We start from the raw sequence: 27,540 nt of genomic DNA on the forward strand, positions 1-27,540 counted from the left end.
TAAAATTAGTAACTTTCAAGAATATAACACAAAAAATAAAAACATTAAATATCCTTATTATTAGCCAGCCATTTTGCCCCTGGGAGTATAGGGGGGGAAACCCAAAACTTCATTTCTACTTATTACTATATTTATTTTTCTCATTTATTCATTTTATTTTTCATTTATCTTTATTGTTGAAAATATTACAGATGTCTCCTTTTCCCCATTGACCCCTTCCACCTCACTCCTACTTCCCATCCCAGGCCTTCATCACACTATTGTCTGTGTCCATGGGTTATGTATATATGCTTATAAATTCCTTGGTTAATCTCTCTCCACCCACCCACCAAAGAGGCCCAGGTTGAACTGTCTTAAGGAGTAACAAAATATTTGAGTATTATGATATGAAGGTGTAGGAAAGATTTAATAATTAAAGACTTGCCCTTAAAAAAGAATCCAATTACAATCAGGTCAGAAAATACATTTGTTTAAAGCAAAATTCAAGCCTTGTGAAGTTGCTGTGTGCTTAATTTTATCCTAAATCTCTTTGCAAGTGTTCCATATCACAACATGATTACTCAGCTGTGCCTCCATAAAAAAACTGTAATTTCTAAAATTTTATATATTACTTGCAAAATCATAAAGCACAAAGAAATTAGAATTGTGTATTAGGGTTTCTATTGGTTAATCTTTCACTATTATTTTCAGTAGATGATTAGTATTTGTTATCTACTTATAATGGTCAATGATTAAACTACTTGACTGATTTCTACCTTCTACATTTCTTTACCTTATTTAAGATATAACAGAAAGTCTTGAGAGCTTAAGTAATATCTCTCACTACGATGAAGCTGAAAGTACCAGACAACACTTTACCCACATTCTTGACCATAAAAGCCAGGTATATGCAATATACTTCAAATAAATTAAAAGTAACAGAGTATTAAGTTAGTAGATCAGTCCTGAATTTTAGAATTTGGGCATTATCTTTTCATAACAGCGACGTTGTTCACGGCTACTCAGGGCTGTAAATGCCATACTTCCATTTGTTGGCCTCTCATGTTTCTGGTTCAGATAGGGGCAACAATCACTATACACCATACCTGAAAAGGATTCAGAGTGAACAACAGGAGGAAAAAAAGGACATTTCATGTCACTTCATATAAAAGGCCAACTATACATCTGGGCTAATTCCCCTGTTCTTTTAATCTAATCTAATCACACTCTTTATATCAAATTGTTTCTAAGGCATACCTTGTACCAGGAATTTTTCCTCATATTCAGCCTTCCCATCCACATATCAGATAACAACATTTGTGTACAGGTGTGGGCTACAAAAGGCCTAAGTCTTGAAGAAACTGCTAATTTAAGGCAGGTGGAATTACTCCAGTTTTTCAGTTCATAAGTGAGCAATTTCATAGCCATGGTTTCATCCTGTCTGAAGGATTGTTCTAGTAATTCAACTGCTAGTTGACCAAAATCACTATCAAAAGATAAAAGCCAAAACATATTCAGTTTAACAAATTGCAGTCTTAAACCACTATTCTTACATTCATTCATAACATGTTCTAGTTTTTAATATTTTCACACATACACTTAGGGAATTGTGAGGCAAAAGAATCATAGTAGCTCTATGTTTTCAGATTACTACTATTATAATATGTCACATTAAGAACAAGACTGAAAAAGTGACTCCAGCCCTGGCTGGTGTGGTTCAGTCGGTTGGGGCATCACCCTGTGCACTTAAGGGTAATGGGTTTGATTCCCGGTCAGGACACATACCCAGGTTGTGGGCTTGATTCCTGGCTGGGGCACGTACAGGAGGCAATGGATCAATGTTTCTCTCTCACATCGATGTTTCTCTCTCCCCCTTCCCTTCCTCTCTCTCTCTCAAATCAATAAAAAACAGATTCTTGGATGAAGATTAAAAAAAAAAAGTGACTCCAGAGAACTTTCCCCAGTCATGGAAATAAAACTACAGTCTTATAGAAAACCAAAGCTAACAATGTTCAGTTAAATTTTTTCTATACAATTAATTTCAAACATAGAAAAGGGCTGGTATCCAGTAGAAATAAGTAATGTGAATATGGACTAACCTAATCATGAAAAGCACCTGAATCTTAAATCTCCAGTAAGTAATCATTGGATCCCTGCTTGAGTTACTTTCAGTAATAACTCTTACCCTTTTCCAAAGTCAATCCATTTTTGTGTGAGAGAGGTCCTATTCTCTACCATAAAGCTTTCTAGACACAATCTTTCCAGCTTACTATTCCTTTAGCACCCTAAGTAAACTTCTGGGAACTGTTTCATTCTTCTATATATGTAGTCCCACCATCTGAGATGCCCTTCCAGTTGAATTTATCTCCTTAGAACACAGCTTAAACCTCACTTTCTTCGTTTCTTTCCTTACCATTTCAAGTGGAACTTTTCCTAACCAAATTACTACTATGGGCAACTATTAAACTGACTTCCGGCATTTCTTCTTTCTTGCTGAATTATTTAACCCGAAATGCAAACAAAATAACTTCTTTTGTATATGCATAGGCAGCCAAATTTCTTTCTAAATTTTAAAAAATGGGTTTCCCCTAAGTAGACCAATAAAATTATACATGTACATCCCCACTCAGTCCATGGCCCTATAACCTTCACTTAAACATGATCTATTTTGTATTTTTAAAATGTTCCAAGTCATAAAATATAACTTACATCGAATACTGTTTCAACTCTTCTGAAGTATCATCAACAAGGTCACTCTGCTTTGCTTCATAGGCCATTGAACGATAGATCTTACAGGCAACTAATGCTTTAGCCATTGATTCTTCACCATGCTGCCATAAAAAACGGGCCATGACCTGCCTCTTCATAAGGCAAGCCCAAATTAACAGTTCATTAAGTGGATAAGGAAAGCGCTTGGTTTCTGGATCATCAATATCTACAATTTCATCTTTGGTTCTTTTCTTCTTTCCTTCTTCCACAGTTGTATCAATCTTCAGGGAAAAATAAATGTTATAAAGCTCATTATAAGATCATGACATTCATGTGAAATTTTTATAAAATCTCTTTTTGGTATTCTCCAACTTCAAATAACTGCAAAAATTAAACAGTATAAATTTTATATTTTTGATTTTTATTATAGCTCAAAATTCATTTTATAGAAATGGCGTTTCCAAGAAAAACGGTTTTCTAACAAAGTTTTCTGAGATTAAAGAAAGGGCCTAATATTTCAACTAATACCTGATAAAACACAATTTTATTTTTTGTTTTTAATCCTCACCTGAGGATATGTTTTTACTGATTTTAGAGAGAGAGGAAAGGAGGGGGGGGGGAGGAAGAGAGAGAGAGAGAGAGAGAGAGAGAGAGAGAGAGAGAAAGAGACACATCAATCAGTTGCCTCCCGTACATGCCTCGACCAGGAATCAAACCTGCAACCTTTTGGAACTTTTTGGTGTATAGGATGATGCTCCAACTGACTGGGCAACCCATCCAGGTCAATAAAACACAATTTTAGTGAAAAAGAAGTTTCAGCCCTGGCCAGGTAGGTCAGTTGGTTAGAGCATGGTCCCAGTATGGCAAGGTTGAAGGTTTGATCCTCAATCCAGGCACAAATAAGAATCAACCAATGAATGTATATTTCTTTTTCTCTCTCTCCTTTTCTCTCTCAAATCAATAAATAAAAATATTTTTTTAAAAGAAGTTTCAATAACACCTTTGTCTTGCATGTTGTTAATCAAGTAAAATGGAATAAAAGGAGGCAGTGAAGCATTTATCAAAACAACACTTAGCCCGGCTGGCATGGCCAGCAGTTGAGCATTGACCTATGATCCAGGAGATCTTGGTTCTATTCCTGGTCACGGCACATGACTGGGTTGCGGGCTTGATCTCTGGAAGGGGGTGTGCAAGAGGCAGCCGATTGATGACTCTCTCATCATTGATGTTTCTACCTCTCTCTCCCTCTCCCTTCCTCTCTCTGAAATCAATAAAAATTAAAAAATAAACACCCAAAATACAGCAACAAAACAACCCTTGAAAAAATTTGGTTGTTATAGAATTATTAACTTTTTTTTTCTTTAATATATCTTTATTGATTTCAGAGGAAGGGAGAGGGAGAGAGAGAGATAGAAACATCAATGATGAGAGAGTCACTGATCAGCTGCAGCCCGCAACCCAGGCATGTGCCCTGACTGGGAATCCAACCCTGATCTCCTGGATCCTAGGTTGACGCTCAACCGCTGAGCCACGCCCGGCTGGGCATCATTAACTTTTAATGAGTATCTTTTTGTATAAGGGAAAATGAAGAATCAAAGATATAGCTAAAAACAAAAGGCAACTCTTACTAAAACAAGTAGTTTTTTTAATGTCATAATACTCAGTAATTTAGAAAGAACAAAATCCAAAATCCAGAAAGTGTAACATTGAACAAAAATACCTTTGGTCGGTAGGGCTGTGCTGTTTTAATGAAATGATTATGTCTCATTTTTTCCTTTTTATCTGCCCTATTGTCAAAAGATTCATGACTTTTTCGCAACTGAGGAGTGCTGCTGGAGGTATTTCGGCCAGACCTCTGAAAATGAAAGCTTATTAGTTTTTTACAAATTTAAATATGCTGATATGCTATAAAAATTCAATAATCAATTTATATTATGTATAAATGTGTGTGCACACATGAAAAATATGATTTGTTTAGGATATCAATTACAAAATCTAAGTACTTAGTTGAAAATCTCATATTTTTAAGACAATGCCACTTTCACCATTCTAATGTAAGTTAATTTTTAACTTTTAAAGTGTATGATTTAATTTTAAAGCAACTATAAAGACTTCCCTCCAAATAGTACATACCCGATTATTTCCACCAAGACTATTATATATTAATCGAAAACGTTTCCGAGTGTAGGTGCATCTATAGGTTCCTCCCATAAGATATTCAATAACAAGTCCTATATCAATTAGGGTGATCTTATATCCTGGAGGAAGATTTCCCTGGAAAGAAAACATGAGTTTTAAAAAGGCAGGATAGTATTTCTCAATAATTCCATGTGATGCCTAGAAATGTGCCACTCTCCAAAATGACAAATATTTACTTGTTACAGAAAGCTGGAATTTCCAGCAGCTATCTTTATAGGAGAAGGGAGCGACTTGTTCTCTTCTTCCTTTTGTAAGAAAGGGGGATTATGAAGTTTGAAGTCTCAATGATGTGGTTCAGGACAAAACTATGGTTTACAGCAGAAAGATAATTTGGTCTCCACCACCCTAAAACTTCATACATGGAGGCATAGGAATTTCTAAGAGACAACTATTCCATTTTCATGGTAGCACAGATCATAAATATTCTTTTCCTGCAAAAATAATGCTATAAAAGTTATTATGTTTCTTAATGGGTCTATACTTACTTATAAGTACTTTTTAACTTAAAATTACATTGGCTATATTACAGGTTACACAAGACTTTATAGCCTTGTCTAGGATTTAACTACTACCTATAATACTTTTTAGAGCTAAAACTTCATTTTCCCAGGGCATCAATTTACAAATGATGTTTTGGAACATAATTCACTTGTGAGTTTGGAAAGATTGCCTGTTTCAGAATCAAATATTTGGTTAATTTCATTAAATAACCTTAAAAGGGTTTAATCATCAGATGACACATACATTAATCAATTCTGCCCTCCTACCACCATCATTTTTTCCATTTCCCTAACTATAAATTTATGAATTTTTAAAAGTATAAGCACTTTTAAAAATGCTTATACTTATTATATTTTGGTTTCATCTGTGAAGTTTCTAATTCTAGAAATCTGATTTCAAAATTAATCCAAACAATGTTCATCTTAAATATAAGATTTTTATTTTATCTAAGAAACCTCAAATATGCTTTATAATTGAGGGTGTCATGTATGATATTTAGTTTTTAAAAATATGACAAATACCATTATGCTATAAGCCCACTTGAATGGGAAATATTTAAATTAAGTAAAATAATGTTAGTTATCTAAAAATCATTAAGTAATTTCTCAAACTATATAAATAACTTGTAAAAAACTCAACTTATTTATTTGAATCAGAAAATACTTAATTACTGCCTTTACTTTAGGATTTTTTCATTTCTGAAAATAAAAAAATTGGGCCACTGATGTGAAAATAGAATTAACAACTGCAGTTCTTTCTGCTAACCTATGTAAGTTAATCATAATGCAAATGTATTTTAGAAAGTGCCTGGACTAAAGGTCTCCCCCTTACTCAAGCTTTCTGGGAAAAGAAAAAAAGCTTTAATTACTTAAACAACAAAAAGTTAATGTGAAATGTTCAGGATAGGAAAATCCATAGAGCTAGAAAGTAGACTAACAGTTGCCTTGGGCAGGGGCAGAATTTTTTGGGTTATTGTAAATACTCTAAAATTAGATTGTGGTGATGGTGCTACCACCACTGTGAGAATATAATAAAAGCCACTGACCTATACACTTTAAATGGATGAATATTACAGCAATGTCATATTTCAATTGAGCTACAAAGAAAAGCATGTACAAGAAATGAAGTAAATATATCTTTTTAAATATAATAAAATCTAGATTCTTCCTATAGGATAAGCCTAGTTTAGTATTAAGTTACGAAACACAGAAAATTACATTTTCTATCTTAATTTTTGTTTTTTAATACTGAATAGTGAGTAAATATTTGAATGAAGAATTCTAGAAAACAAGCATTTTAGTTCAAAAACTTAAACAATTAATTAAATGAGTACGTTTTCACCAAGGAAAATAAAAAACTAATGGATACCAATAATTTAAACAGCTATAAATTTTTAAGTAACTATTTGAAACTATTAGTATTATTTTTTAATCCTCACTGAGGATATGTTTTTATTGATTTTTAGAGAGAGGAGGGGGGAGAGAGAGAGAAACATCGACTGGTTGCCTCCTGTACTCACTCCACTTGGAGACAGAACCTGCAACCTAAGTATGAGGCCTGACTGGGAATCAAATCCACAACCTTTTGGTGTATGGGAGGACACTCTAACCCAGGCAAAGAGAGAGGGACTGAGGGAAGGAGGAAGTGCACTTGCATAGGAGCATGCATTTCAGAATTTTTTCTTTGTTAATCCTCACCAGAGGATATTTTTCCATTGATTTTACATAGAGTGGAAGGGAGGGACAGAGGGAAGGAGGGGGAGGAGGAGGGAGAAACATCAATGTAAGAGAGACACAGCAACTGGTTGCCTCCTGCGCACACTCTGACTGGGGTGGGGATTGAACCTACAACCCAGGTATGTGCCTCTGACTGGGAATTGAACCCATGACCCTTTGGAACTTGGGCCAATGCTCTAACCACTGAGCACACTGGCCAGGGTATTTCAGCGTTTTTACTGGCAAAATCTGCCATGACAATCCAAACCCAGTGATTCCCTCAATGTCCTTATTCAACGTCCTCTACATGCCCCAGGAACTAATTTCTTCTGAACACAGAAAAAAAAGACACATTCATTCTATCAGTGATTCTCTTTTATGGACCAATGAGCATTATGAAGTTCACCACACTCTCAGATGACTAAAAGCTCAGGAAACTCGGTTATAATTTCATAAACTTTCCTTTTTCTTGATTTCTGATATGTCATGCTAAATCTTTACTTCTGTGTTACCACATATTTAGACCTTCTATTATTCTAAAAAATGTCATTTTATCGCTATTTTTAAGGTATATTTAAAATTTTTTGAAACAGATGAAATACAATTTTTTTAAATAACATTTAAAAAAAAAATCTCTTACCTGTTTGACATCTCGAACAAGATGAAATAGCATTGGATTAGTTGGACCTTGTTTCTTTAAGGAGAAAATATTAAACTATTATTTTTCATCTAAAATAACATAAACAACTTCCCTTTTTATTACATGCAGAACTTTTATGAACCCACTTGCACAAATTATATTGAGTTAAATGAGTTATGTTCATAAAATGGAACAAAAAAGCATATAACCATTTCATATTTGCCTTAAACAAAATACATAATTTTCTTACATTTTTACTTATGGAACAATATGTAACTCTTTGTTTTCTAGAAGTCATAAAAACGTTGTAAGCTTCACAATTATATATTTAATTTGCATTTCCTTCATTGATAATGGAGGTGTACATTCTCTTTATTGTTAAAATTTCTGTACTTGTTTCTGCTACTAATCATCAAGTTGTATCAATACTTCAAATATTCTGGGTAACAAACTTTTAACATTTACATATGTCATCTTTTCCCTACTGTCTTAATTCCATTTAGGTATACTATTAGACTAAACACAGTATCATTTTTACAGTAATCTTATTTTGATGGTATCCTATTTTGAAAAAATACCCAGGAGTGTATCTCCCCCATCAAGACTGAGGTAAATGGGCCAAAAATGTATTCTTCAAAACTTTTTAAACAGTGCTTTGACACACCTGAAATTTACTCCAATAAATTCTATACAGCATAAGTGAAGAGACTTATTTTCAGTATTTTAAATCTATTGTTTAAAAGAAATAGCAGGTGGAATTTTCTCCTAATGTTGTGTTATTGTTAATTTTTTATGAGGTCATCACAGTAATCAATGCAATCTACTTTTCCATTTTGATCAAATATACTTGGTAACAGATTTCAAATATAACTGGACAACCTATTATTTCTTTGAGAACAATATTATTTTCTTTGATATTCTTGACTTTCAAATTATACATAATATCTAAAGATGACTATAGCAGATATTGCATATAAACTATATTTTACTTCACTCTGTTTTCTTATTACAGTATTTAGTCTATCCACTTAGGAGCTGAGTTTTCTCTGCCCATTCTCCCCCATGTGTTAACTTTTTAAAAAATAAATGTCTTCCAAGTAAATATGAGGTATTTCATATTTTTTAGGTATAGAAAGTTTCACTGTATTTTCTCTAACAGTATATAATCACATAAAAATGCATTTCTGGAATTCTATTTTACCTTAATGTATTATTATTGTTTCTTCATTATATATAGCCTCTTAGTATAAAATAAATATACATTAACACAGCAGTTCTCAAAGGGCGGTCCGGGAACCCCTAAATGCCCTACAAGACCCTTTTAGGAGGTCCATGAATTCAAAAGCATTTTCAGAATCATGTTAAGCTGTCATGTGCATTTTCTCATTCTCTTTCTCTCAGAGTTCAGTAAAATTTTCCAGAGGCTTCTTGATGTGTGATATCATGAAATTAAATTCAAAAGCAAATGAGAATGCAGCTACCATCTATGAACCTAGACACTAAGATTTGCGAAACCTAAAATTATTCCACTCTCTTCACTAATTTTTTTGTTTTCTTGAAAAACATTTTAATGTTAATATGTAAAAAATGTATTATTGTTATTAAATACAACTTAAACATTTTTAAGATTTCTTGGTTTCATATTCTAATATGGTCAATATCAACACATATAAACAAAACCTCTTTAGAAACAGCTCTTTGAGATCCTCAATAATTTTTATGTTATAGGACCCTGATACCAAAAAGTTTGAGAACTACTGTTTTGTCATGTTATAATCCCTTAAAATTTAAAAAATTTCATCAATAATTGATGCTGAATATAACTATTAATAACTGAGTTATACAATTAAAAAAATTACTTGCCTTGCTAATGGGGTCAATTTTTATTTTTATTGTTTTACATTTGCTTTATATTTCAGGGATAAACCTTACTTCAGCACAATGAATAATCCTTTTAATTTTTACGTCTGTTCGCTAGAGACAGTAGAACGCCAACAAAGTTCAATGTAACTGTGCTAGACACTATTAAAGGAAAAAAATGAGGGAAAATAAAGATATAATCCCTACTCAAAGAGAAATTTACAATCCACAGGGGAAGATATAATTGTACTTAACTGACTATGCACCATTGGGCTTCATGAAGGCAATGGCGTGGCATTTAAACCAAGTTCTAGACAATAAATAAAATTCAAGCAGGTGTGGAGTAGTTGATAGAAAAACACAGACCAGCACTGTGTAAACAGCAAATTCTTTTTTTTAAAAAAAATTATATTTGGGGGAAATGGCAGGTGGACAATGTAGTTGAAATACCCAGCATATGGGGATGGGAGTGGAAAATAAAGGCCAAATGAGAGAGAGACCCCCAGGTAAACGGGGCAAATGTTCAAGTCTCAAAAGCTGGAGAGCTTTGAAAAGATATGCTAAAATATGTGATAAGAATAATTAGCTTAAACAATTAATGTGAAGAAAGACTAGACAAGGAGATTAGAATACAAAAGTGGTATAGTAATAGACTGTAAAAGACTTAGTACAAAGACATCAGGAATGAAAAGGAGGTGATAAATAGGTAGAAATTGATGAATAAACAAACAGCTTTGCAGAGAAGTCAAAGTTAATAAGCTAAGATTTGGTCATAGTGCACCTCAAAGTACAGCTCAATTAAATTCATATTGGTAACATGGAAAGCAATAAGAAGGGCAGTTTTTACCCTCTCCAATGCTAGTAACATGAAATCTGAAATGAAATGAGGAAAGCTTTGTGAAGGAAATAATTACTTTTCAGGAACTCTTTAGAATATTAAAAAACAGTATGTAAGCTAAAAGGGGGACACCACAAAGTCAAATCATGACTGTAAAAAACAAAAAGGAGAAAAGAAAGAGTGTGCAACTTCTCCATTAGGCAAAGGAGTCAAAAGAAATTTGGTGCAACAAATGACCACCAAGAAAAAAAGGAAGGTCCCCAGAAACAAGGAAAGGGTTTCCAATCCATACTGACTAGCTGTAATTTTTTCCATGTAATCTAGCAAAATATTAAAGGTTTTATCAAAAGGATCAAGTATGTTCAGGTAAAACACCATTTCCCCAAAATGACGAAACTTAGTTAACAAAGAATTTTAACATATACTTACAGTGTTGTAAAGTTCTTCCAATCTAGGAATGGTAAGGAATTTATGCATGCTTACTCCATTTTCAATAAGAAGTTTTACAAATGCAACTCTATCCATTACAAGAGCATCAAGCATAGCTTGTTCCAGGGATCCAACCTAAAAGAGTATCAAAATTAATAAACACATTTCACACATTCTAATCAAACAGTTCTAAATGAAAGGCTTTAGGATTTATAACTCTTTGATTCCGAGCAGTTTTAGAATAAAATTAAAAAGATGCAAAACAGCAGAACGCTAGGACTTAAGGCATAAAGAGACAGATGACAAGACATCTCCAGAGTAGCATTACTGAAAGAATAGTCCATAAAACTACTTTGCAGGAGAGCAAGTGTGACATGGGGGGGTGGGAGGGAGGAAAGAATCCATCAACTAAAAATGGGGAAAAATACCTTAAAGCAATGATTCTCAATATTTAGGAAAGTTTTTTTGGAGAATGCATTTCAATACTTGAGGACCATTACTAACATTTAATGGGCAGCGTGTCAAAGGACACCAGAGACCATGCAATATGCCAGCCAATCTCACTCACAAATGGATTGTTCACACAACTTTCTATTATCCTATTAGATGCTCAAAAATGAAACCCAGTAATACTGCTTTACATATAAACAAAAAGCACTCTACCATGGTTTATTCTATAATGAACTTTGCAAAACTACAACTACCATATAAGTAAGACAAGATCGTACTTAGTTTTCTTTAGACCTTTAGCAGAAATTATTCACCATTAGAGAAAAAATCTCTTAACAGCAATACACACAGTCTGTCACACTTGAGTTTAATATAATACGTTTATCAGTAAGCATTTGCAGTTGTCCCTTATAAGTTTTTAGAGACTCTTTTATAGACTTCAACAAACTCTGAATCAAGTACTAATAAATTAATGAAGACACAAATATAGGGATTTCAGTGAGTATCATTAATAAACGTTATGTTATGAATAGAATATCATTAATATATTAATATGATATATTACTTTAATATATCATAGTTTCTGGATATTTTAAATATTTGGTACCACACGATTAAAGGAACTTTGTGGTGAAAATCAATACCAAAAACATTGGGTTTTTTACCTGCTGTTTTTCAAGTTTCTGATTTCGTTTACAGAAGTTTACCATATGACTATACAACTTATATACAGCAAGCTCTATTACCATTTCTTTTTCCAATCTATTCTCTATTTTCATCACTTAGCACAGAATACGGTCTTCAAGATTTTTTAATATAAAGACTAAATGCATGCCTTATACATGATAGTATTTCAAGACAGAAGATGCTTTCTGTGATACTTCTCACCACTTAGTTCTGTCATAACAATGAAAATATGACGACAATGCACATAAAAATAAAACACAACTAATTTAAAAGAACATAATTCTTATTCATTTTCTCATATCAACGGACTGTACTTATCATGGCATGTTATTCCTATTTTAGTTAATATTATTTCCTTATTTCTCTTATCACATACAAATTCTATTTCTTATTACTTATTCTAACATTAACAACTTTTACTCTATAGCCCACTTGGTCCTCTCTCTGCTCTTTCCTTGTCCTGTACTTGTAGGGAGTATTTTTCTGTTCCCCACAGAATTTAAGTTAACAACAACATTCCTGTATCAATCTGCACTACAACTGCAGCATTTACACTGACTCTATCAAAAGGAGCAAGCATCTGATTACTTACATCTTTTATATGTTGCCATTCTTGAGCATCTGCATTTGAAATACTATCTATTTTTATTATAAACCACTTTTGTTTCTCTGTCTTTATCACAATTAGAGCATTATATTGTTTTTTAAAAATTCGTGTAGTATTTATAAAATTTCATTTTTGTATAATAAAAAGAGGCACAACAAATTTTTTGTGTTTGATCTTATTGAGTTTATAACCACTGCCCTAGGACAACAACGAAGCCTAACAAAATTTTCATGTCTGAGAAAAAAAAGATTTAGTTGAAAAAAGTATCTGCTTTGTAAGCAGAATTTCTTGATATACTCATTGCATACTTAACAGTCAAGAGGAAAAAATAAAACAATTGTCTTGTAAAGTGTATGTTAAGTATAAAAGAAGCCCAAAATCAAATAGATAACATTGTGTAGAACAAATCCATGAAAATAAAGACTTTGTCAAAGCCTATACATATGAGGAGACCAAAAATCCAATGAAATTATTCAATGGAATAAAGGTTGGCATACTGTAGAAGTTTTACACAGCTGATTAACATCAATTTCTTCCTCTGCAGTACTGTAAGAGGGGAAGTGATCAAATAGATTTTTAAAAATTATTATATAGGAAATACATTCCTATGGTTTTTCAAAAAAATCAAATATCACAAAATGGTATTAAAAGAACCTTTCTTTCCTTTGGCCCTCATGTCTGAAGACATAGCCCATATTTACAGTTTCCAGGATGGTTCTACAACCACAGAGTGTATATGAATATGCATTCATAAACTGATTTAAAGATCATGTTAAACACACTTTTCTGCAATTTGCTGTTTACATTATACAGACAGAAAAGACTTAGCTCATCCTCTTTAAAGGCAGGATAATATTCCAAAGTATGGATAAACATTTAAGCTACCCAGCTTCCTACTGATTCAGACATGTAACAAAAATTTGGCAAGCACTGTGCACCAAGCTGTGAATAAAGCAGTGAACAAAAATATTCTTGTTCTCATAAAATTTACTTTCTAGTAGAGATATAAATAAATAGCTAAAATATATGGTTTATCAGAGAGTAATAAATGTTAAAGAGAAAAAAAATAAAAGAATATAGAAAATGCTGTCAGAGAGGGCCACTATTAAAATTGGGTGCACAATAAAAGCCAGAATGAGGAGGAAACATTTGGTTTAGAAGCCAGAAAGAGGAGGAAGCAAGTCCAGGAAGTTATCTAGGGGAATAATGTTCCAGACAGAGGAAACAGCAAATACAAAGCCTAGAAACAGGAACATTCCAAATATGCTCTAAGAAGGCCTCCATGGCCACATAAAAGAAAGCAAAGAGGATAGTGGTAACATGTAAGAGAGGTAGTAATGGGACAAATGTAACACCTTATGGGCCATGATAAGGGCTCTGGATTGTGCTCTGTAAATGTGACGTGATCTATCTTGTTTATAAAAGGAGAGGAAGAATGAGAGTAAGGAAACCATACAGGATGCTACTAATACAATACAGAAGGATGACAGTAGACCACACCAGAGTAAAACTGGGTATTTTGAAAGTGGATCTGAAAAGATTTAAAAATGAAATTGTACTGTAATATATAAGAAAAACAAAAACTGACATAATTTCTTTGTCTAAGAAACTGGGAAGAGGTTGGTGCCATTCAGTAAGATGGGGAAGACTGCTGAAGGAACATGTCTAAACATCCAAGAGAATGCTGTAATCAGTTCTCTTCCGCACAAAGCACTACTTCATTTTTTTTTAAAACCTAAACCCCTTTACTCATTACTTCTACCCCTGCCCCTGCCTCTGGCAACTACCAATCTATTCTATTTAAAAGCTTGGTATGTATTTTTAATTCCATATATGAGAGACATCATCTGGTATTTATCTTTCTCAGTTTGACTTATTTCACTTAACATATTGTCCTCAAGACGTAGATGTGTATGTATGTCACAACTACTTTATCCATTCATTCATCTATGACACAGGTTATTTCCATATTTTAACTACCCCTTAAAAATATACAATTAGCAAATATTTTCTCCCATTCAGTAGGTTGTTTTTTTATTTTGTTGATTGTTTCCATTGCGGGGGCAGAAGCTTTTTAGTTTGATGGTGTTCCACTTACTTATTTTGGTAATGCTATAATAAACACATAGGTACATGTATCTTTTTGAGTTACTATTTTCATTTTCTTCAGATAAATACCAAGAATTGGAACTGCTGGGTCATGTGGTAGTTCTTTTTTTTAAAATCTTTATTGTTGAAAGTATTACAGATACCCTCTTTTTTCCCCCATTGATCCCCTCCATTCCATATGCACCCTCCCCTAGGCCTTTACCACACTATTGTCTGTGTCCATGGGTTATGCATATATACATGTAAGTTCTTTGATTTATCTCTCCCAAGCCATTCCCCCAACTTCACCTTCCCAGTGGAATTCATCAGTCTATTCCATGCTTCTGTGTCTCTGGATCTATTTTGTTCCGCAGTCTACTTTGTTTATTAGGTTCCACATATGAGTGAGATCATAAAAAACTGAATTAGGAAGAATCAGAAAACCTGAATAGGCTAATAAATGATGAAATTGCAACAGTAATAAAAAAAAAACTCCCAGCAAACAAAAGCCCTAGTACAGACAGCTTCATGAAGGGTGAGAGAGTTTACTAAAATTTTTTCTTGCTTTTTGAGGTAGGCCAGCAGTGCTATGAACTTCCCTCTTAGGGCTGCTTTCACTGTGTCCCATAGACTTGGGGTTGTTGTGTGTTCATTTTCATTTGTTTCCAGGAAGTTTTTAATTTCCTTCTTGATCTTATTGGTAACCCATTCATTGTTTAATAACATGCTATTTAGCCTTCATGTGTCTGAATGTTTTTGAGTCTCTTTACTGTAATGCTTTTCTAATTTCATGCCCTTGTGATCTGAGATGCTTGATATGATTTCAATCTTCTTGAACTTGTAGAGACTTGTTTTGTGTCCTAACATGTGGTCTATCTTTGAGCATGACCCATGTGCACTTGAGAGGAATGTATATTCTGCAGTTTTGGGGTGACATGTTCTGTAAATATCAATTAAATCCATCTGATCTAGTGTGCTATTTAGTCATTGTTTCTGTGTTGACTTTTTGTCTGGAAGATCTATCCAGTGAAGTCAATGAGTGTTAAAGTCCATGACTATGACTGTATTGCTGTTGATCTTTCCCTTAAAGTCCTTAAGGTTATTATTGATAGGTCCTTATTTATTGCCATTTTAATTCTTTGTGCCTATGTCTCTCTCTATTTATTATTATTACAGCAGTCCCTTTAACATTTCCTGCAATGCTGGTTTGGTGGTGATAAACTCCTTCAGCCTTTTTTAGTCTGGGAAGCTCTTTATTTCACCATCTATTTTGAATGATAGCCTTGCTGGATATAATAGTCTTGGTTTCAGATCCTTGTTTTGCATTACCTTGAGTACTTCATGCCATTCCCTTCTGGCCTGTAGAGTTTCTGATGAGCAGTCAGCTGACAGCCTTCTGGGAGTTCCTTGTAGGTAACAGATTGCTTTTTCCTTACTGCGTTTAATATTCTGTCTTAAATTTTTGGCATTTTAATTATGATATGTCTGGGCTTGAGCCTCTTTGGATTCTTCTTGCTTGGGACTCTCTGTGCCTCCTGAACTTGTGTGACTTTTTCCTTCACCAGGTTAGGGAAGTTTTCTGCCATTATTTCTTCAAACAGGTCTCTAACCCTTGCTTACTTTTGACCTCTTCTTGCACTCGTATGATGCGAATACTGTTATGTTTCATGTTGTCCCACAGCTCCCTTAGACTGTCCTCCTATTTGTTTTTCCTTTTTGGATCTGATTGAGTGATCTTTTTCTACCCTGTCTTCTAATTTGCTGATTGGATCCTCAGCTTCCTCCAATCTGCTGTTTATTCCTTCCAATGTATTCTTTATTTCTGCTATATCATTCTTCATTTCTGGCTGGTCAGTTTTCATAGTTTCCATATCTTTTTTTCATGCTGTTGAGCATCGTTACAATCAATATTCTGAACTCTATATCTGATAGATTGCTTATCTCTATTTCATTTATCTCTTTTTCCAATACCATAATGTTTTCATTACCTATATAATATAGTTATGTTACCTACATAATATAATATAGTTTTCATTACATATAATATAGTTAGAAACCGGGGAGCATGATGCCTCAAGCTTTGTTCTTCTTTCTCAACACTGCTTTGGCTATTTGGGGTCTTTTGCAGTTGCATACAAATTTTAGAATTGTTATATTTCTATGAAAAGTGCCATTGGAATTTTGATAGGGATTGCAGTGAACCTTTAGACTGCTTTGGGTAATATGAACATTTTAATACTATTGATTCTTCCAATCCATGAGCACAGAGTATCTTTCCTTTTATTTGTGTTTTCCTCAATTTTATTCATTGATGTTTTTAGTTTTCAATACAGAGGTCTTATATCTCCTTGGTTAAATTTATTCCTAGGTATAGTATTCTTTTTGATGCAATTGTAAATGGGATTTTCTTAATTTCTCCTTCTGATAGTTCATTAATGTGTAGAAACTCAACAGACTTCTGTGTATTGATTTTGTATCCTACAACTTTACTAAATTTATTAGTTCTAACATTTTTTTGATGGGGTCCTTAATATATTCCATATATATTATCATGTCATGTATAAATAGTGACAATTTTATTACTTCCTTTGCAATTTGAATACTTTTTCTTTTTCTTGATTAAATGTTCTTTTTAGGACTTCCAATACTATGTTGAATAAAAGTTTTTAGCTTTTCACCACTGAGTATGATGTTACCTGTGGGTCTGTCACATAAGGCCTTTATTATGTTGAAGTACGTTCCCTCTATAGACATTTTGTTAAGTTTTCTCAAAAATGGGTGCTGATTTCTAGCAAATGCTTTTTCTATGTGTATTGAGATGATTGTATTTTTATCCTTCATTGTGTTAATGCAGTGTATCACACTGACTGACTTGTGGATGTTAAAACTATCCATGCATCCCTGATATAAATCTTCTTGATTGTGGTAATGATCCTTTCAATGTAGCGTTTCAATTTAGTCGCCTAATATTTGTTGAGGATTTTTAAAAGCTGTTGCCTAAGAGTCTGGCTTCCAATCAGCCTAAATCTAGGTGCTGAGATCCTTCCCTTAGAGGCACTGACAACTACTGGGAGTTATTCAAAATTAATAGTTTTCTTGAACAAGCACAAGGTTTGAGTGACAACAATGCTCTAAGGCAGAGTTAAATGACAGGGTTCATCTCGTACACAAGGTCATTAAGTCAAGACTGAAAGAGGTGGTTGTTTCACATACTATATAGAAACCAATAAAGAGAGTCAAGCAAAATGGAAAAAAAAAACAACAGAGTTCAAAGTAATTATCATAAAGTTGCTCACTGAACTGGGGAGAAGAATGGATGAACACAGTGAGAACATCAAAAAAGAGATAGAAAATATAAGACTGTACAAAATAGAAGTCACAGACCTGAAGAATATACTAACTGAACTGAAAAATACACTAGAAGGCTTCAATAGCAGACTAGATACATCAGAACAAAGGATGAGTGAACTCAATGACAGGGTAGTGGAGCTGACCCAATCACAGCAGCAAAAAGAAAAAAAAGAATGAAAAACAGTGAAGAACTTAATGGACTTATGGGGCAATATCAAATGGAGTAACATTCTATTATAGGGCTTCCAGGAAGAGAAGAGAGAAAGGGGCAACAATCTTATGTAAGGAAATAACAGCAGAAAACTTCCCTAACCTGGGGAAGGAAACACATCAGATCCAGGAAGCTCAGAAAGTTCCAAATAAGATTAACTCATCCCCTGGAAAATCATACCAAAACCCGTAATTAAAATGTCGAAAGTTAAAGACAAGGAGAGGCTATTAAAAGCAGCAAGAAAAAAACAACTTGTTACATACATGGGAACCCTATAAGGCCATGAGCAGATTTTTTCAGCAGAAACTTTGCAGACCAGAAGGGAGTACACGATATATTCAAAGTGCTAAAAGAAGAAAACTTCTAACCAAGAATACTCTACCTAGAAAAGTTACGCAGAATTGAAGAGATAAAGGGTTTTCCAGAAAAGCAAAAGCTAAAGAAGTTCATTACCACTAAACCACCTTTCAAGAAATGTTACAGTGACTTCTTTAAACTGAAAAGAAAGGGTGCTAAGGAGTAACAAAAAAAATATGAAAGAAGAAATCTCACTGGAAAGGTAAACATATAGTAAAGATAATGGATTAACCACTTACAAAACTAGTATAAAGGTTGAAAGAACCAAAGTAGCAAAAATAACTATGATTATAACAATTAGTTAAGAGATACATAAAATAAAAAGATCTAAAATGTGACATAAACAAACGAAAAACATCATAAGAGACTAAAAATGTTGAGCTTTAGAATGGGATCAAACTTAAATTGTTATCAACTTAAAACAGACTATTACAGATATAAGCTATTATATGTAAGCCTCATGGGAACTACAAAGCAAAAAAACCATAGTAAATAGAAAAAAGAGAAAGAGAAAGGAATATATCATTAAAGAAAGTCATCAAACCACAAAGGAAGGGAGAAAAGAGAGAGAAGAATTACAAAATCAGCTAGAAAACAATTAGCAGAATGGTAATATGTACCTATCTTTCAACAATTATTTTAAATGTAAATGAACTAAATACTCCAAACAAAAGACATACGGTGGAAGAATGGATAAAAAGACAAAACCGATGTATATGCTGCCTACATGAGACTCACTTTAGATGTAAAGACAGACTCAGGCTGAAAGTGAAGTGATGGAAAAAAGATATTCCACGCAAACAGAGAACAAAAAAAAGCTGGAGTACCTATATTTATAGCAGACAAAATAGACTTTAAAACAAAGACTGTAATAAGAGACAAAGATTGGCATTACATAATGATAAAGCAGTCCATCCAGTAAGAGGATATAACATCTGTAAATTTATGCACCCTACATAGGAGCATCAATTGGCTGCTTTCTACATGCCCCCTACATGGGATTGAGCCAGCAACCCAGGCACGTGCCCTGACTGGGAATCAAACCAGCAACTTTTCAGTGCACAGGACAACACCCAACCAAATGAGCCACACTGGCCAGGACTAGGGAACTTTAATATCCCACTTACGTCAAGAAGAGATCTAGGCAAAAATATCAATAAGGAAATATAGGCCTTAAATTACACATTAGACCAGCCGGCCTTAACAGATATATACAGAACATTCCATCCGAAAGCAACAGAATATACATTCTTCTCAAGTGCACATGGGAAATTTTCAGGCCACTAAACAAGTCTTAATAAGCTGAAGAGGAATGAAATAATATTAAGCATCTTTTCCAGTCACAATAATATGAAATTGGAAATTTACTATTCGAAGAAAACAGGAAACTTCACAAATATGTGGAGATTAAGTGACATGCTACTGAACAACCAATGAGTCAAAAACAAATTTTAAAAAGTCAGAAAATACAGAGACAAACGACAATGGAAATACAACACTGGAAAATTTGTAGAATACAGCAAAAGTAGTTTTAAGAGAGAAGTTCATAGCAATAAATGCCTACCTCAAGAAACATGAGAAGTGTTAACCTAACTTTCCACCTCAAGGAATTAGAAAAAGAAGACAACGCCCAAAGTGAGTAGAAAGAAGAAAATAAAGATTAGAGCAGAAATAAATGAAACCGAGACGAAAAAGAGAACAGAGAAGGTCAATGAAACTAAGAACTGGTTCTCTGAAAAGATAAACAAAATTGATAAACCAAGAAAAAAAAATAAACTCACCAGGAAAAACAGACAGGACTCAAATAAATAAAACGAGAGGGGAGATAGTACAACTGATACCACACCACAGAAATACAAAGGATGATATGCTAACAAAGTGGACAACCTAGAAGAAATGGATAAGTTCCTAGAAATATTCAACTTACCAAGACTGAATCATGATGAAATAGAAAATCTGAACAGACTGATTATTAGTGGTAATCAGTCAAAAACCTCCCAACAAACAAAAGTCCAGGAGCAGATAAGATTCACTGATGCACTGTACCAAACATTCAAAGAATTAATATCAATCCTTCTCAAACTCTTTCAAAATATAGAAGAGGAGAGAACTCTTCCAAACTAATTTTATGAGGCTAGTATCACCCTACCAAAACCAGACATGGACAACACAAGAAAAGAAAATTACAGGCTGATATCCCTGATGAACACAGATGCATGCAACACTACTTCCATGACTTTTTTCGCTTCTAGGATTTTTAGAAATCTCTATGCTTTAAAAAATACCACAAGGTTTTACCAAAAAGACAAAGAGAACTTATTAAATCTTAAATAGATTTGAATGTTGTAGAAGTGTCTAGGTCAACTAATTTTGCACTTTAGTAAATTTTTCACTTGACAAGTAAAATGTCAAGTTAGGTCACAGTTCCAACAAATGCTTTGTTATTACTTAGTTTAATTTAATTACACTGGATATATATAGATTTTTTTTACATACCAGCCACTGTTGTCCATAAACAAATACATGATTTTTGGCAATGTCAACTCTATCCCATGCCAATGTAAGGATGAGCTGGTCAAATGCAGATGCATTAGTGCCTAATTGAATAAAGAAAATAATGGACAAGTTCAATTAATTTATCTCCATTAAAATGTGAACATTCATGAATTCTTCCCACTCCCATTTAACTAACTTACACAGCTGGTATCAGTCACTGTTCAGAGATAGCCTGTCTCAGAGAAGTAAGGCTACCCCCAGGGTTGAGGACTTTTATTTTCCAACTATAGAAAAGACACCAACTTATTCACTACAAACAATTCAGAATGTAGAGCAAGGAGAAGAAAACCAAAGATGACATGTTTCTATCATGGAGATAGTACTGATTGTTAAGATTATGAAAAATATCCTTACAGGTGCGTTTCTGAGCATATATCAATTCATATGTATACTTTTAATTATTTATGCAAAAGTGGATCATACTATATAAAGTATTCAGCAGCTTGCTTTATCTACCTTAATATCATACCTTCGTTTTCCATGACTCGTGAATATTCAGGTTATTTTGAATGTTTTGGTGAGCATATTTTTGAGCACACATTTGATTATTTATATAGTATGATTTTGTAGAAGCCAAATTGGTAGGCAGAAGAATATTTTAAAGCTTTTGATATACTACTAAAATATATTCCAGAAAGGTTATAACATCTATTATAGGTATAAGAGTATCTAGTAAAAAGATGGAAAGCTTATTTTTAAAATTTACTTTTAAAAAAATTATAACACTGATATCTTTCTACATTTTCCCCAAGCATTTGTATTATTCTCCTAATATCTTTTATATAAACTCTGGCTCATTTTCTCATGAAGTAATCATCTTTTTAAAATTAATTTAATAGATCTTTATTGATTTCACAGAGAGGAAAGGAGGGGGAGAGAGAGAGACAGAAACATCAATGATGAGAGTCATTGACCAAGCCCGCAACCCGGGCCTGCGCCCTGACCAGGAATCGAACCCCGATCGCCTGGATCCTAGGTCGACGCTCAACTGCTGAGCCACGCCCGGCCGGGCTTTAATTAATTTATAACAGTTCATTGTTATCCCTCTATATCATCTATAAAATGAGGGAAGTAACAGAAAATCTTTCCCTTTAGGCTATTGTAAAGATAAAATAACTACTCTCAACCACTAAAGCACAGTGGCTAGCATATAGAAAGTATATAGCAAATATGTTAGGTGCTCTCTTTTTATTTTTATGCAATCTCATTTATTGATCTTTCTGTTTGTTAATGGTTTCTGGGTTTCCTATTACTATGGTTTCTCATTCCCAGAGTGATGTATATATTATCTTATATTTTATTATAGTAATTTTTAAATGTTTGATCTATTGGCAATTTATTGTGACCTAATACTTGGGAAATTCTTGTGAATGGCAATAAGACAATAGTGCTTTCTTGTTCTGCTCCTGCCAACTCATTACATACTTGAACTCTCAGGTACCCAGATGGGACATCATTTTAATGTTTCTAATTTTTAAAAAGATTTTTCATTTTCTCTGTAATACCATTTGTTATACCAGTTGGATATCTTTGGCTAGATAATGATAGAAATACAGTTCAAAGTGCGTGTGCATTAACCTATTAGTCCTAGAAGTACCCTTAGTTTTCTTTCCAAATTTCTTTTCAGAATGAAAATGTTTAAGAACACCATCTTAAATTCTATCAACTAATACTTTATTACCTTTTTAGCCAATTAAAAATGTGACACATTCTTAACAAGATAATTAAATGGGTCTGGTGGCATAAATCCTGCTATAATCTTAAAACAACTCTACAAAATAAAAACAAAAACTAACTTACTGTCAAAGAAAGTAATCTGTGCCTTTCACAAAGAAAAATTATTGAAAAATTCAGTTTCCAAACACTTTGCTAAATTAAAAAGTCCTATCTTATAGAAATAGGATATAAATGAAAGATCTTACAAATAAATAAAAAAATATTTAAATCTTACCTTTAAGCAGTGCAGTAAGTATCGCTACATCTATATCTTGATGTTCATCTGATCCAATGTGAAAAACAGTGATCTATTTAAAGATTAATTCATAATATTATGCCTTTCCATTTCAAAAGCTAAGGCATAAGACACATAAACAAAGTAATTTCAAACTACACTTGGGGGGTGTGTTATTTGTGGTCAGAAATAAGGAACCAAAAAACATGAAATTAAGACTTTGTATCATTTACCAAATAAAATGCCAAGTATACTTAAAATATTTTATTTCATATTACATTCATTTTTAACCTATTTTATGTCCTTTACTAAAGCAAGCAACTTATGGACTGAGAAATGTATCTGGGAAAATCCTGCTGTTCCTTCTAAAGTGAACACTTACTCAACTGAAGTAATTATATGTGTCTTTGATGAGAAATGTTTTTTTAACTGGAAGTTTCTTTAAATAACTAGAAATGTAACACCATTTGAGAGGTTTTTATGTAATAACACTTTTCATAAAGAAAAAGACTATTGTAATAATCCCGACTAACTTCATTTCCAAGTGTATAGAAATAAAATACATGAAAAACAACAAGTCAACTACTACTCAGAGTTGATGAAAACTTTTCTCTGCAAACATAAGCCCATGTTTAGATGACTGAAATTAAGGAGTACTAATCTTTAATTTGAGCACTCAGAGTAAATTAGTTTAAGATTTTTGTTTCTAAATATATTTCAGAGATGCCATTAACAATTCTTTAGTATGTTTCCTTATCCCTACACAAAATCTGTTGAGGCCTAGTTATGAAACTTTTCCTAAAACAGAAGTGGAAATATATGTCTCAATACCATATAAATGCTATAATCCTCCTTCTATATCTTTCAGCTTAAACAAAAAAATAAATGATATCTTTACATGGTTAAAAAAGATATAAAATCTTGAAATCAAAATTAAAAACAAAAGTTTTTCACCAATTTGGAATGTTCTTTGAATTAAAAGGCTTATTCTGCTAAAATCTACTTACAAGCTCCTTTCTTTTCATGCACTCCATCAATGTTTGAAACAAATGAACTGCTTCGCTCTGGCCAAAGTTAAATGTTTTTTTGATGGTTGAAATAATATCAGGTTCTGCTGCATCAGGAAGATTACTAGAGTAAGAGGAAACATAACTTAATTCACTGATTTCAATTTTCATTATGTGTAGAATCTAATATGAAGTACAGGTGGATCCACGTAAGACCTTTAAAGCTACTGTATTAATATTAAATACTTGACCCTTAGTGAAATCTTCTCCTTCATGAGATTCCCACTCTAAGTTATAGGGGAGAAATGGAATTATTTTTCTCTTTAAATTATTTAAAATTTTTTTACAAGGTATGTGTTTCAATATCAGTACTCACATTTTATAAGACATTACATAAAAATAGTTTTAAGATATTGTGGTATATAAAGCAGTACTTGACCAAAATGTCTTAAACATGAGCTCATGCACATTTTTATTTCATTTTCCCAGTAGGTATTATATTTACATGGCTCAAAAATATAAAATACTCTAAAATATAAAAATATGAAAATTCATAATGAAAGTCTCCTTCCCACTGTCTTCCATCTGCCAGTTTCATCTCAACCACTTTCAAGGAACACTATTAGTGTGTATAAAATCTCTTTCTATATATATATATAAATAATTACCCTCTCTTTTCCTCCTGCATAAAAGGTAGCACAATATACATGCTACTAAGCATTCCCTTTTTCATTATATATATTTTGGTAATCTTCCCAAATCTAGTACACAGATACCAACCTTATTCGGTTACAAATATTCCATTGTGCAGAGAGACCATAATTTATTTACCTAGTCCCTCTGATATATGTTCAATTTTGTTTTAGTCTTTTACTATTACAAACAATGCCATAACAAGTAACTTTATACATGTTATTCATATGTGTACAAATATATCTGCAGAAATAATTCCTAGAAATGGAATTACTGGACCAAAAGATATGTGCCTCTCTATGTCTGACAGACCTTGCAAAATTGTCCTCAGTGAAGATTCATATATTTTAATTCATTCCAATGATGTATCAGATAAGCTGTTTCCTCAAGCCTTAACAAGGTATTGCATTAAACTTCAAATTTTTATGTTCATAACACACTGAATCTAATATTCTAAAACATAAGCCTCTTTACATAAAGTTATTAAAAATTTGTTGTAATCATACACTTACCCTCCTTCTTCTGTTTGTTTATGAATATATGCTAGTAGATCTGCAGCTCTGCCTGTTCCCTCACATATGACCACTGGAACAGGAGGACTTTCCTGAAGGTATTCTAAAACTGTGAGGATAACATTTGGCCCGCCCTCAAATATAAGTGCCACCACAGGGACACCTTGACCAATTCCTAAAAAAAATAAAAGATTAAGATATTAGGCAAAATTAGTAATTTCATCTGATTTTTATTCAATCAAAAACAAAATAAAAGTCAATATAATTTCTTTCAAAACTGTGTTGCCTTCATTTTAAGCACTCAACATGATACTAGTCTGGCATAAGTAAATTAAATACCGAATAAATTACTTTTTCATTGACTGTTCTAATTGGGACAAAACTAGAAAATCCAATATATAATTAGGCATACACTAGAATTTATGTATTTACTGAAAAGTAAAATTATTTTGTATATTTCACTAACTGAACTCTTGATAAGAAATGTATAGCATTAATTTGTTTTAGAGTTTGCTTAATACCATATAATTGAATTTCTAATGTCTGTTTTTATTTATTATTAAAATGTGTATTCCTGATTCCAAATACATTGAGACATTAATATAGAAACTAATGACAGAATCAAGATTACATAAAAGGAACTGATTAATAAAATCCAAGACCTCTATAAGAGTAACAGAAATAAATTTAGTGAAGAATACCAATTTTTGTTTTTAATAACCTGTAATGCAGTGAGAAAATTCGAAATAAAGGTAACTATAAGATTCTAAAACATTCCTGATTTTTAAAAGAGATGCTATGACTACATCATAATCTGAATGCACTGTTCTATAATTTTGAATTTCTATTTCACTTTGTCATGGAGCTCACCTTCTTGGTATTCTGACTACACAATTTCTCCTTTTTGAAATAAAAATCTAGATGTTGAAACAAAAAGTTTGACCATGGTTTAAAAGGAAGACCATTACCAAGAATGTCTACTTTTGCCCAGCCAGCGTGGCTCAGCGGTTGAGCATGGACCTCTATGATCCAGGACATCGCGAGGTTCAATTCCCGGTCAGGGCACATGCCTGGGTTGCAGGTTCGATTCCCAGTAGGGAGTGTGAAGGAGGCAACTGATCAATGACTCTCTCTCATCATTGATGTTTCTATCTCTCTCTCCCTCTCCCTTCCTCTCTCTGAAATCAATATATATTTAAAAATACATAAATTAATTAATTTTAAAAAAACACCTACTTTTAAGATACACCTACCGAAGAGTGATACCTACTTATGTCAAAAACTTTAAGCAAGGTGATTCTTACTTTGCAATAAAGCATCTTTTCCCCCTTTTACTCTGTGATCTTGAATTTCAAAGTCATGCATTAGAATGTACCACACATTAAGATTATTTCTGAAATTTTGGGGTTGCAATGGGGTTACAATAGCAACAGAGCTTCCAATGGGCCTTGGTGGCTTTGGTCTCAACAACTGAGTATCCTATTTGGCCTCAGGTTTCTTTTCCTAGGTCATCTTATTTTGACTAAGGTCAGTCATTCTTGATTGTTTCACATGCTATCTTGCTACATAAAAAAATGAGCACTTCAAAGAACATTCTTTTTTTTTAATCCTCACTCAAGGATATTTTTTCCATTGCTTTTCAGAGAGAGTGGAAGAGAGAGAGAGACGCATTGATTGGTTGCTTCCTGCATACACCCCACCTGGGTCCAGGGATGGAGCCTGAAAGAGAGGTACAGGTCCTAGGCCAGAATCAAACCCAGGACCCTTCAGTCCTCAGGCTGACACTCTAATTACTGAGCCAAACTGGCTAGGGCAGAACATTCTATCTTTAAGAATGTTGCTGGCAATTAATAAAGCCCAGAAAAATTTCAACAATAACGAATTTATAAATTCCCTTACTAGCATGAATTCTTTGCTGATTAATGGTTTTTTCAAGTTCTCTTCTCAGTCTGACTTCTGCCCCATACTTTCCAACAGTGCCATCATCCACCAATATAAAATGAGAATGCAGATTATTCAGAACATTCAATTTGCTCAGAGGGTTCAATAAGGTTTGATAAGGAGCAACCACCTAAACAATATCAAATATAAGAGTTAGTGGGAAGGATTAAATATAACATAAAGTAAAAATAAACTGAAATAATCTGTAAAGTAAGGTAAAATTCCATTTTCCTATGGCAACAAATAGCAAGTGTTAAAG

The 27,540-nt window shown here is 33.1% G+C and overlaps 1 protein-coding gene across 5 annotated transcripts in view; it reads right to left on the reverse strand.

Moving 5' to 3' along the window:
- The window catches only part of TRPM7 (transient receptor potential cation channel subfamily M member 7), a 97,827-nt gene that overhangs the window by 43,193 nt on the left and 27,094 nt on the right, over positions 1-27,540 (reverse strand). For 3 of the 5 annotated variants that reach the window (XR_013999533.1, XM_081146996.1, XM_081146998.1), the window contains exons 7-17: positions 27,240-27,411; positions 25,341-25,515; positions 24,136-24,259; positions 23,129-23,201; positions 21,118-21,218; positions 10,871-11,005; positions 7,744-7,797; positions 4,822-4,962; positions 4,409-4,543; positions 2,689-2,969; positions 1,237-1,465 (exon numbers count right to left, since the gene is read on the reverse strand). Coding sequence is in view for 4 of the 5 variants with exons in the window: in XM_081146996.1 (XP_081003122.1) it covers positions 1,237-1,465; positions 2,689-2,969; positions 4,409-4,543; positions 4,822-4,962; positions 7,744-7,797; positions 10,871-11,005; positions 21,118-21,218; positions 23,129-23,201; positions 24,136-24,259; positions 25,341-25,515; positions 27,240-27,411 (1,620 nt within the window). In the remaining variant the exon portion in view is untranslated. Of the gene's footprint in view, positions 1-1,236; positions 1,466-2,688; positions 2,970-4,408; positions 4,544-4,821; positions 4,963-7,743; positions 7,798-9,606; positions 9,766-10,870; positions 11,006-21,117; positions 21,219-23,128; positions 23,202-24,135; positions 24,260-25,340; positions 25,516-27,239; positions 27,412-27,540 lie in introns of those variants that run through there. The other 2 variants (XM_081146997.1, XM_081146999.1) reach the window with 2 other exon arrangements.

The sequence above is a fragment of the Miniopterus schreibersii genome, assembly GCF_964146895.1.
Source record: "Miniopterus schreibersii genome assembly, chromosome: 1".
Lineage (NCBI taxonomy): Eukaryota > Metazoa > Chordata > Mammalia > Chiroptera > Miniopteridae > Miniopterus > Miniopterus schreibersii.